This window comes from Pseudorasbora parva, chromosome 18, assembly GCF_024679245.1.
Source record: "Pseudorasbora parva isolate DD20220531a chromosome 18, ASM2467924v1, whole genome shotgun sequence".
Classification (NCBI taxonomy): Eukaryota; Metazoa; Chordata; class Actinopteri; order Cypriniformes; family Gobionidae; genus Pseudorasbora; species Pseudorasbora parva.
Window position 1 is genome coordinate 6,297,514 of NC_090189.1, and position 12,303 is coordinate 6,309,816.

The 12,303-nt window shown below is 34.8% G+C and overlaps 2 protein-coding genes across 3 annotated transcripts in view; both read right to left on the bottom strand.

Moving 5' to 3' along the window:
- The window catches only part of scamp1 (secretory carrier membrane protein 1), a 212,033-nt gene that overhangs the window by 126,917 nt on the left and 72,813 nt on the right, over positions 1-12,303 (bottom strand). The gene's annotated exons all lie outside the window — the stretch shown is intronic.
- Positions 1-12,303, bottom strand: part of atp8b1 (ATPase phospholipid transporting 8B1) — a 49,526-nt gene that overhangs the window by 12,118 nt on the left and 25,105 nt on the right. For both annotated transcript variants that reach the window (XM_067423695.1, XM_067423694.1), the window contains 13 exons: positions 11,537-11,635; positions 11,363-11,424; positions 11,161-11,233; positions 10,159-10,229; positions 8,485-8,567; positions 7,518-7,676; positions 7,338-7,426; positions 6,058-6,248; positions 5,749-5,957; positions 1,293-1,327; positions 1,026-1,182; positions 612-800; positions 418-530 (listed from right to left, as the gene is read on the bottom strand). In XM_067423695.1, coding sequence (XP_067279796.1) covers positions 418-530; positions 612-800; positions 1,026-1,182; positions 1,293-1,327; positions 5,749-5,957; positions 6,058-6,248; positions 7,338-7,426; positions 7,518-7,676; positions 8,485-8,567; positions 10,159-10,229; positions 11,161-11,233; positions 11,363-11,424; positions 11,537-11,635 — 1,530 coding nt within the window. The remainder of the gene's footprint in view (positions 1-417; positions 531-611; positions 801-1,025; positions 1,183-1,292; positions 1,328-5,748; positions 5,958-6,057; positions 6,249-7,337; positions 7,427-7,517; positions 7,677-8,484; positions 8,568-10,158; positions 10,230-11,160; positions 11,234-11,362; positions 11,425-11,536; positions 11,636-12,303) is intronic.

Below are 12,303 nucleotides of genomic sequence, written 5' to 3' on the forward strand. Positions count from 1 at the left end.
TCGGCCACCGTAGGAGTTAAAACGAAATCAGAATTGAGAGGAACAGAAACTATTATTCACTGGATGGTCATATACCTTTACACCGCTAGATGGGGGAAAATATCACACAGTGTAGCTTTAAGCAAGATCTATAGTTATCATTTGTTGTCAATGACATCCAATCTGACATGGAGACATAAATATTCTTCACGAAAAGCAATCAAATCGACTTTGACTGATCAATGCATGAGCATGAGTAATATGAAGTACTTTTATGATTAATAAAAAAACTTTTTGTATGTTTTGGAGCTTGACAGATTTAAAAATTCTCCTTTTGTGTTCCACAAAAAAACTAAAACGTCAACACAAAAACTTGCATTTGCATGCTGGACCTCATTAGCATTTGCTAATGAATTGAATAAATGTTTTGGTACTCACATCCAGAGCTTCTTGTGTCGTTTCCTTATGCATGCTATTCGGAGAGAGTCGCTGGTAGATCACAGTGTCTGCACCCTTGCAGTACAGACGGATACGGCCATCTGGAAATTTCACTGCACACAAACACACAAAAGAGTGAGAAACCGATGACAGTGATTGACAGATAGGACCTGAAGAAGAGAAAGAAGACTCACGGATGATGGACATGCGTTTGCGGTCGCTGTTGAAGTCGAGGAGAGCGAGCATCGTGTAGGTCACCTCTTGGTCCAACTCAAAGATGGTGATGGTGTCCTGCGTTCGGGACAGGAACACAAACCCAAAGTTGCGCGCGGCCGTGACCAGAGCGCCCTCATCAGGAGATGCGGCCTGGTACACCAAGTCACCTAAAAGTGCAGAAATGTGCAGTAATATCAGCTGCAATTTCTTTTGTCTTTTAGTTTGTGATTTATTTGTGATTTATTTATTTTAGTTTGTTATTATCAGATAGGATAGATATCAAAATAGGTTTAAAAATGCTAAAATAATTGAACATGCTCGAAACAGGGTTATGCGACAGTAATGTGACAAACACTGTATACTGTCAGCAGATATTGTTTCAGTCTCCTCACCCTCTTTCTGCTCAACCATGACGGTGTGACACAGGGACAAGAGTTTGAAAAACTCCAGCACTTGGTCATCCTTCTTTGAACGGATGCAGGAAATTAGGGAAATGTCATTAAACTCGAACTTCTTGTCAGCGTATTGATTCCAGCTAAAATCCACCAGCTGAGAAGAACAATAAATCAGAAAAATTGATTTATTATATATTATATATATATATATATATATATATATATTCTCTTATTAAATTCTATAAATTCACTTTGCATACATACCTTTCCATGCTCCGAGGCCACACTGTTGGAATCACCTATAGACGATCATAGAGCGTTATCAATTTTCACATAATTTAGTTCACTGAATTATTTAAAACAAAAATGAATACATAAAAAAAATAGCACTTTAAATAGTGCTTGAGGATACTGCACTTCTTATATCAGACGGCACAGAAAGAGAGGCCTCAAGATATCACAGACCATAAAGTCTGACCAATCAGATTTTTTTTTTTCAAATTAAAGAGGTTAGTCAGGATAAAGTTCTTAAAATTATTAATAAATTAAATAAATCTAAGGCAAAGGATATATTTGGGTTGGATACTGATTTTATTAAAACTTACTGTTCTGCCTTGATTAAACCAGTAACCCATCTTGTAAACCTTTCCATCAGAGAAGGCAAATTCCCACAAAGTTGGAAACAAGCCATTATTACACCGATTTTCAAAGCTGGCGTAAGGAATCAAGCAAGCAATTATAGGCCAATCTCAATACTGCCGGCTTTATCCAAAATTTTAGAGAAAATTATAATAGAACAGTTAATAGAACATCTTGAAAGTAATAAACTTATCAATTCTAATCAGTTTGGATTTAGAGTAGGGTATTCTACAGAAATGGCTAATTGCTACCTTACCGAGAACATTAAGAGTAAGCTGGACAAGGGTAATGTTGTGGGAGCTGTGTTTATTGACCTAAAAAAGGCCTTTGACACTGTGAACCACACCATACTCTTGAATAAACTTGCCAGCTTCAACTTCTCTGAACATGCTATCGGTTGGTTTGCATCATATCTGGACCATAGGGAACAACGGGTTAAAATAAACAACGAACTCTCAACATCATTACAATGCACAATGGGTATTCCACAGGGCTCCATTCTGGGGCCTCTGCTCTTTAGTCTATATATAAATGATTTACCTACGTGCTGTCGGTCAGCCAACTGTCAAATGTATGCTGACGATACAGTCATTTATGCATCAGCTAGGACACCGACTAAAGTAGCAGAAATCCTGACTAAGGAAATGGAGGGTATATCCCGATGGCTTAAAAACAATCGTCTGACGCTTAACGTCAAAAAGACCGTATCTATGTGCTTCTCAATTAGAGGAAAAGCTAAATGTACTATTAAAATAGATCAAGCAGCCATAGAGGAAGTTGAGGAATTTAAATTTTTAGGTATTACTTTGGACTCCCAACTCAAATTCATTGCACATATTAATAAACTATGTAAGACTGTCCGGACAAATCTAAACTGTTTTAGAATGATTAGGACTCATATACCTGTCAAAGCAGCTTTACTGTTTTTTCATGCTATGATACTCTCTCATTTATCGTATGGTGCTACTGTATGGGGCCAAGCTTCCCAGACAACAGTCAAACCCATTATATCATTGCATAAACAAGCACTGAAAGTAATGGATCAGAAACCAATTAAGTGGCATCACTGCGTGATTGTACAGAAGTATAAGCTTTTAAACTTTGATAGTTTTATCAAGTTTTCTTTTCTTAAATTGATTTTTAAATGTATAAATAATCTAGCTCCGACCGTACTCTGTCCTTTTGTGACAAAAATAAACATAAGGAAAGTTGCCACTAGGAGAGCAGTGGGTGGCAACTGTATAGCAGAGGGGCGTAAAACCACTTTTGGCCAGTCTAGTTTCTCAGTGATAGGGACCCGTTTTTGGAATGATTTACCAACAGAAATAAAAACAGAAACGGACCTGAAAACATTTAATAGAAAGGTGAAATTCTGGCTGAAAGAAAATCAAATATGTGGACATTGAGCTATTTTAGTTCTAATGGATTGTCTGAGTGGGATATGATGTGTTGTCTTGTGTAATGTGGTTATAATTTGGGTATATGTTTTTAGAAAGGCCTGACCAGGGACTGGGGTTGCAAATTAGCCTATTGGCTAGAAACCTTTTATGCAACACATCTACACATTTTTTGTTGTGGCTTGTCTATGATAATTATGTATGTAATAATGTGCACTGCATTGTCCCTGACAAATAAACAAATAAAAAAAAATAAAAAAAATATTAAAATGTTTAATATTTAAAAATATATTAACATGTATTGTGCAAAAGTAATTGCTTCAGCAAAACCACTAATGGGAATCTCCTAAGGAAAAGGAGTGCAATTAAACTATTTTATAGTTATCATCATATAGTATCATATAGTTATCATTATATAGTATCATATAGTTATCATTATATAGTATCATATAGAAATTATCATATAGTAGATGGAAGGTGTCAGTGCGTTTTAAAGGTACTAATGCGATATCATGCATTCGGACTTGTTTACACTGTTAAAGAGTTGATTCTCATGCTAAGCATGGCCAAAATTTGTAAACATTTGTTGGACATATGATGGAGTATTTCTGTGCCAAATACACTCCTTCATGATTAAAACAAGTTTCGGAAAGTTTTGGCCCTGTTTGACGTCATGAAGGGGGGAATTACTTGTATTGGCACTTCTCCCGGATGAGTGTATGTGCACATCAACCAGAGCAAAAGAATAAGACCAAGAGCAAGAGCACAGCCATTAATGAGCTTCGTTCGGGTTACAGGAGCTGTCGGAAGCGCTGTCATTTTCTAAAAAAGTGTGTTTCTGGTTGTGAGGGAAAGATAATCTTCTTCGGCTTCCCAAATAACCCAGCGTTAAGGATAACAGTGGATCCAGTTTGTTTTCACGGAGCAGCAAGCTAAGTTCTGCAAGGGTGTGTGTTTATTCCCGGTCATGAGTGGAAGTGTGAGTGACACTGCATCGAATATCTGTGTTTTGATGGCAAACGGATTGCAAGTGAATATAATGTGAACAAGACGAACATATAGTGAATCAAAAGTTATCCAGGGATAATGCCATGATGTGTGTGTGCGCGCGTTTTTGTGAAATATCAGGACACATGTGTATAATGACATGGGTATGACACAGGTATTACAAGGAGAGGGTGAAATATGAGGACATTACCCGTGTATGCCTATTTTTCAAAAGGCTTTTAAATCATACTAAATTAGTTTTTTTTTTTTTTGAGAAAGTAAAAATGCAGAATGTTTTCTGTGATGGGTAGGTTTAGAGGCAGGGCAGTGTAAGGGGATAGAAAATACGGTGTGTACAGTATAAAACATGCCGAGGAATGTCCCCACATTTCACAAAAACAAAAGTGTGTGTGTGTGTGTGTGTGTGTGTGTGTGTGTGTGTGTGTTATCACCCCCCCCCCCCCCCCCCCCCCTACATTCATCCATGGTACTCAAACAGAGAAACCTGACTCCTAACTCTGTGAAACTAAAGCCTCAAATCTATCCCACAGTCACACACTGTATCACCTCACAGACACGAGACAACAGCACAACAAGACAACACACACATTTAGACACGTCTCTGGAATCACACGAGCCACAAACACAACCATGAAGGATTACATCTGACCGGACACATGACACACCACCGGTCCTGCCTTTGACATTCGTCCCATTCTTTTTTAACACTTGTATCATCTCTTTTCACACTTGATTTAAACGCATCTAATGGGTTGACAAATAAAACGCCAATAACAGCAGAACATAGTGGTTAAATTGACTGCATGTTTTAACCCTGTAAAGCCTGACATATTAAACAGTCATATTGTGTTTGTTCAGGCATGACATTTGATCCATCAGGCTTTTATGGCTCGAACTCGAGGATAAAAAACACCTCAGTTTTATTCAGAGGCACAAACTGAGCAAAAATACGCAATTTGGCACAGAAGCTGATATTTATATGGACAAAACTTACGATAAAAGTCTGATGTAATGTAAACCAATGAGATCTTTATAAAAGTATAACAATCAAACTTACATAAAATGCATTTAAATATCCGTCGTTACTCTATATCTGCCAGTGTGTCTTAGTAAGAGGATTTATAAATGCTTAGTTGTATGATCAAAGCTCTGTGGTTTTTACTATGGGGGCAAAAAACAATGTAATCCAATGCAATTCAGTGATGATTTAGAGATGAACAAATAAACGCTCCTGAAAAGCCTGATGATCATATTTGGTACTCACATTTAGGCATGATTTTTAACAAGGTTAATGTATGGATAATCAGGTAAACCTAAGTTGCTTCAGTCCAGTAAGTGTTCATCTTGAAATATTACTAAAGCAATTCTCAAGTTTACTTCATAAAAATTTGTAAAGATTTCACAGCAAGAAGCAAAAAGATCTACAATTATACTAAAAGGCCTTGTATTTGCTAAAAAAGTCTAAACTATCAATCAGACGACAGAAGGCATGTAGTAGATTGCACGACGGTTTTTCAGCAAACATTTGATCCTTTAGAGGCCTTCGAAATTTGCATATCAAATATGACACAGTAGGCTTTATAGGGTTAACTTCCTCAAGAAGCATTTCAGGATTTATATCTGCCCTCTAAAAACGGCACTTTTTAACAAGGTTAGCAGTTTTTCGAAGCCCTCACCGTAAGTACGTCCTGAAATAGTGCACTTCTTGAAGGCCATGATGTTCTGAGTGAGCGTGCCGGTTTTATCGGAGAAGATGTACTCGATCTGACCCAGCTGCTCGTTCAGGGTGGTGGTTCTGGCTTTGGCTGGCGTGTCCTTCTCAGCGTAATACATCTGCAGATCCCAGTTGATGAACTTACTCTGACCCAGTCGGATCACCTCCACGCTGAAGGACAAGGAGAGAACGCAAACGCATGAATTATCAGATGAATAACAGTCTGTGTGCTCAGCGACTGGTGTGCATGTTCGATGCCCTGATATCGTACCTCACATAAAGAGAGATGGGCACCATGGTGTTGAGGATGATGATGTAGCCCCAAAAACTGAGGAACCCTCGGTAAGATGACGATTGGTTCAGGCCGTCGTCAAGATACCAGGCCTTCGAGCCGATGCTCTCGTACCAGTACGTGTGTCCGATGGCCAGACCAGCACAAATCAAAATCAACAAAACAAAGATCTACCAGCCAGAAAGAGAGAGCAATAAAAAAATGACTCAAAATGGGTTTACTGCAAATGCTGCTGCACCTTAAATGTACTCTCTATAAAAAATTAAAAAACATTATAAATGCAGTCACTATATAAGATTAATAAATAACTAAAACTCTGGAAATGCTATCTATAAATAAAAGTTAAACAAATAACCTCAATAAAAATAAGTTATACTAAGAATGTACTCTTTGTAAATAATAAAATTATGAATACAAAATAAATAAAAATTGCACTAAATATAAATAAAAATATATAACATTTAGAAATGCAGTTTATAAAAAAGGTGAAAAAACAAAGAAAACATAAAAAAAGTATTAAAAATTATCGATATCTATAAATAATAGTAAAAAACATTTAAAAAGCCGAATAAAAAAAACAAATAAATAAAACTATGCATGTACAATTGATAAATAAAATATATTGAATAAAATAAATAAAACTATGCATCCGCTCTACAAATAAATAAACGTCTATACATGCACATCAAGTAAAACAATAGATAAAATAAATACAATTATGCTTTCACTCTCTACAAATAATTTCGTCCAGAGTTAATAAATAAAACAATTTCAATGTGATGAATGTGTATTGATAAAAAATGAATAAATAAAACTATGAATCCACTCTATAAATTTTAAATGCACTCTCAATAAATACAAATTAAAGATAAATAAATAAACTTTACGCATGCACACTCAATAAATAAAAAATAAACATCTATAAATACACTTTCAAATAAAAATAACAATGTAAATAACGTCCATAAATATAAATAAAACTACAAAACACTCTCTATGAATAAATAAATGTAAAAATAAATAGAATTACAAAACACCCAATAAATAAATGTAAATATAAATAAAACTACAAAACACCCTCAATAAATAAATGAATGTAAATATAATTAAAACTTAAATGACTTGTGTGTCGTAAAGATTCATTTTGTTTATTTAAGTCAAAAAAATGCTGCCTAAAGGTGAGTGAAAAACAAAAAAAGTCACATGTCATTGAACTGAAGAAGTGAAATGGTAACATTCAGATGAATATTAAGACTCACCGTGTAGACCATGTAGTTCATGAGTTTGTCTATTGTGGTGCGTTTGAACCTGGTCTTCCCTCCGTTCCTCATGATTTTAGTGTCATTACCTGAAGAACGATTAAATAACAGTTTCATCAGACACTGACACACCACTGAACTCTGAGTGTGAGTGTGTGGGTCAGCGCGTCGACCTCTGACCTGCGAATATGACCATCCCGTGGCACTCTTCTGTGTTGCGGACCTTGCATCCTCTGAGCAGCATGTTGTCGAGGTCGAGCGCGTAGCTCTGAGAGTTCCAGATCATCGTTCCCAAAAACTTATCCAGGCGGTTGTTGGGCTCCTCACACTTAATCAACGCTGAGAGAGACGCAAAATAAGAAATCATACTTTCATTTCGACTGTGAATTCTCAGGATATTTATATGTAACCAATAACATTGTCATTTGCTTGCTTTCTAAATGTGGTTGGATCAAAATCCCACTCATTCTGTTCTTAAGCCGGGGGCACATTGTGCGATTTTGCCCACGATTTGGCCGCCTGAGACAAATTTTGCAAATCCTAAAAGATTCCTCTGATCCTAGGCTAAAATCTGGCGTCTTTGGTCGTTAGTTTGACATGTTCACCGGCAGCCGATTAATAAACGCTGTGATCAAATTTTACCTTCTGGAAATTCTGGCAGTGTGAGAAGATTTGCCGCACGACAACCTTCAAATATCTCGTTTTTCAAGACAAACTATGACCAAAACGAGAGCTAGAGATTTCCACCATTTCAGTCCTGCGTGTAATACAGCTCACTGTCACCAAACGCGTCATTCATTGATGATATAAAACTCCGGACGAGTTTTCTTGTGTGATCCGTTTTAGAGCGCCTTGACTATCGTACAGTCTGACATTAATGACAGCTGAGATCTTACAGTGTGACACGGCTTACATCGGGGATCATGTTCATACAGTCTGACAAGCAACATTTACAAAGGATTTTTTTTTAAAACGCACAGTGTGCAAGACCAATTAGTGCACCACTAAGAAAAATGACTTGATACTGGAAATTCTCCACACCTTGTTAGGATAGGGTTTAACAATTGTTCATACATGCAACCCACAATCACAATCATGCAACTACTTGTACACAAATCATCTATTCTTCTGTCTCTGCCATACGTACCATCAAACCGTGCCAACTGTTCCTCTTTCTGAAGCTGTTCGTCTGTCACCTTGAGTCCCATCTTAAACTTCAGATTCGTCTCTCTGGACAAACAAAACAAAATCAAAACAACGATTCATTTACTACATTAATATATGCCATTTGACAACATCCCCATCACATCCTCCTTTATGAAACAAGAAAATACAAAAGTGCACAGACGGACAAACCCAGGATCTCAGTTATGATTCTATGGATCTGAAAGACCAGGTGAAAATGCAAAATGGAGGAAAAGCAAGCATAAACATGGTATCAAATTAATATTCAATGTATGTGTAATGACAATCAAGGAAATGCCACCTATAAATAAAAGTAAAACATCTAAACAAATAAACAAACAAATAAATAAATAAGTAAATAAAACTATATGAATGCATTCTAAAAATAAAGAAAAATGTATTAAATGTACTTCATAAATAAAAAAAGAATAGACAAAAAATATGCTTGCTTTGTCTACAAATAACAAACTCTTTAAATGCACTCTATAAATATAAGTTAAAGAAACTGTCTATCTATCTATCTATCTATCTATCTATCTATCTATCTATCTATCTATCTATCTATCTATCTATCTATCTATCTATCTATCTATCTATCTATCTATCTATCTATCTATCTATCTATCTATCTATCTATCTATCTATCTATATATATATATATATATACACATCCATGTAAAATGTATCAATAAAACTATGAATGCAATCTTTATAAAAAAATAACTACAAATGCACTCTCTATAAATAAAAATGGATACATTAATATAGTTCTTTAAATAATATAAAGCTATGAATACACTCTCGATAAATAAACAAAAGATTAATATAAAAAATACATTAATACACTTTTTACAATACAAATAATAAATAATATAAATAAATAAAGCTAGACACTCTCAATAAATAAACAAAAAAATGTAAATATTACTACAAAATTAAATACTTCTAAAATTGTTTTTAAGAATATTTAAATGTCATAAGAAATGCTGCCGCTGTGTGTGGAAAAACTACAGAAAATAAACGTAAAAAATTATAAATGTATGTGTTATGACAATCAAATGTTCAATAATTAAATCCATAAAACAGCAAAAAGCCCAGGAACAAACATATTCCTAGCACTGCCTTCTTAAAAAATAGACTAATGTGACATATTTCAAATTTCTTGTAGTGTATATTTGACTAATATTATAATACTTTTAGCATTAAATAGTTTAAATGAAAATCTTTGATTTATTGTTAATTATGTCAATTAAATATTGTAAAATGTATGAAAACGTCCACAGACAGACAAATCCAGGAACTGAATTATGTGTCTACTGAATGTGAAAGACAAAATCAAGTGAATTACACTGAACAAATAGATTGAACCGTGTCATATCAGTTACACAATTTCCATTATGACTCACTGTCGAAACACATAAATGACTGTTCAAACAATCATTGGACTGACATTACAAAAAGCAACAAAAAAAAAGTCATAGAAATGTATGTTTGGTTATTATGACCACAACTCAATTATGACCATGTAAACGGCCATTGTGTCTTGAAATACTTTTTGCAATAGCATCATCCAACACACTGATCTAACAAATCTAACTGTGTGGTTGTGATGGGTGTTTTATGTGCTGTTTCTTACCCGTCAAGCTCCGCCGTCTCTACATAACACAGACTGTTGGGATTTGAACTGGACAACAACAGAATATCGGCCTACATGAGGTCAAAACACAAATGAAAACGAGAAATGAACTCAAAAATGACCTTAGACGAATGAATGAAGAGACTGGATAAAGAAACAGAAAACTGTTATAAAAAATGTAAATGGAGGAAATGTAAGCACAAACATGACAGCAAATGAATACTGAAGGTGTTTAATAAATAAATTCATAATTAGGATCAATAAAAAAAGGAAAAAGCTCTGGAACAAGCAGGACCTTTTTAAAATAATGTGGGCTTTCTTGAAGTGGATCCAAATTAAAATTTATAATATGAATTATTATTTTTCAATTTATATTGAGTTAGTATAGTGTATTTTTTATTTTATTTATAAGTACATATTTTTTCAATATGTATAATTTCTATATAATATGACATACAACAAACTTACAAGTGTCTTTGATAAAAAAGGTTAATTCTATTTCTTTAAAATTTATTTATAACTACATTTATTTCAATGTATAATTGTATTTGTTATATTTATATTCTTATTTTTAAGAGTTCTACAACAGATGAAAATCTCTTACACAATATCTATTGCTATTATCTATAAATTAAATAAAAATGTAATTAAATTTAAAAAAAGTCTAAGATGAGAAACTCTAACAGGTCTCTATTACTATTATCTATAATACATACAATTTTTATAAAATGTTTTTAAAAAAACGTATTTTTCTTATTTTTAAGAGCTCTACAACATATGAGTATCTCTAAGATGAGAAACTATCTAACAACATCTCTTTCTATAAAATCAAATAAAAAAGTAATTAAATAAAAATCTAATAAAAATGTAAAATCAAATTAAATGTAAATAATAACAACAATAATAATAACATTAAAAACATTATTAAATTAAATTTATACATTTTAAAAAACAGGGGGATCTCTCAAAGGGAAGAAATATTAAAAATGTAAAATAACTTACCGGGATAAAATCGTTTTTCTTTAGTCTGACTACGTCACCAACTTGTAGGTGCATCCATCTGGTCTCTTCAAATCTGACAAATTAACCTCAGAGAATTAATGCCAAAATGTATGCTAATGTTTATGTAATGTTCATGTTTAACGTTTAACTGACAAACATCAACACTGATCTCGTGTACGTCAGTATTAAAGTTTTGCGTTACCTGCCATTTAGCAGCACGTCACACCTTCTATTGTTGATTTCGTTGTCCATCCTGTGTCGAGCCTTTCAACCAGAGAGAGACATATCAGATGACAGAAACCATTACTGCGTCCCGTCAATTAATGGCTGCCTTTCAACAAAATCGTTACATCACAAAACACGTGCAGGGACTCACCAGGTCGTCCACCAGGTCTTTAATGGCAGTGATGCCCAACACCAACACTAACGGGACCAGGGTGGTGTACCACGGCAGCGTGGAGATTTGAGGAATAATCTGAATTATGAAGAAAAAAATTGTAATTGGCAAATAACAGTCAGGACACTGTCGCAAATTAATTCACACAACTTTGCAAAAAAAACTTTTTTTGCATTTATTTTTGACCATTTGGCAGAGATCTGATATTCTATTTGTCGTATTTTTGTGTGACATAAAGCCTAATATTCAGAACATCCTACACCATATATCGTAAAATGATCTGATATTAACTTTTGCATGGGTTTTATTGAATAGAGCTTGGCCTCATGCAACCAGCAGTTTTAAGATATATGAATATGCTTTTAAAAGTCCCGTTCTTCGCGATTCCATCTTTCAAACTTTAGATAGTGTGTAATGTTGCTGTTGGAGCATAAATAATACCTGTAAAATTATAAAGCTCAAAGTTCAATGCCAAGCGAGATATTTTATTTAACAGAAGTTCCCTTTCAAAGCCTACAGCGAACGGCCGGTTTGGACTACACCGCTGCACTTCCTTCAGGAATGACGTCACTAGAACCGTTTGTTGACGAACCCTCCGCCCACAAGAACACGCAGAATAGGCGGCGTGGTCTCGTTGCTCTCCCATGTGGAGAAGAGCGCGCATTCAGCGCTTGCATCTCCCCGTTATAGTAAGAGGCGGGACCTTTCCGGGCAAAGTGCGCTAAGCTGCTGTCCAATCACAGCGC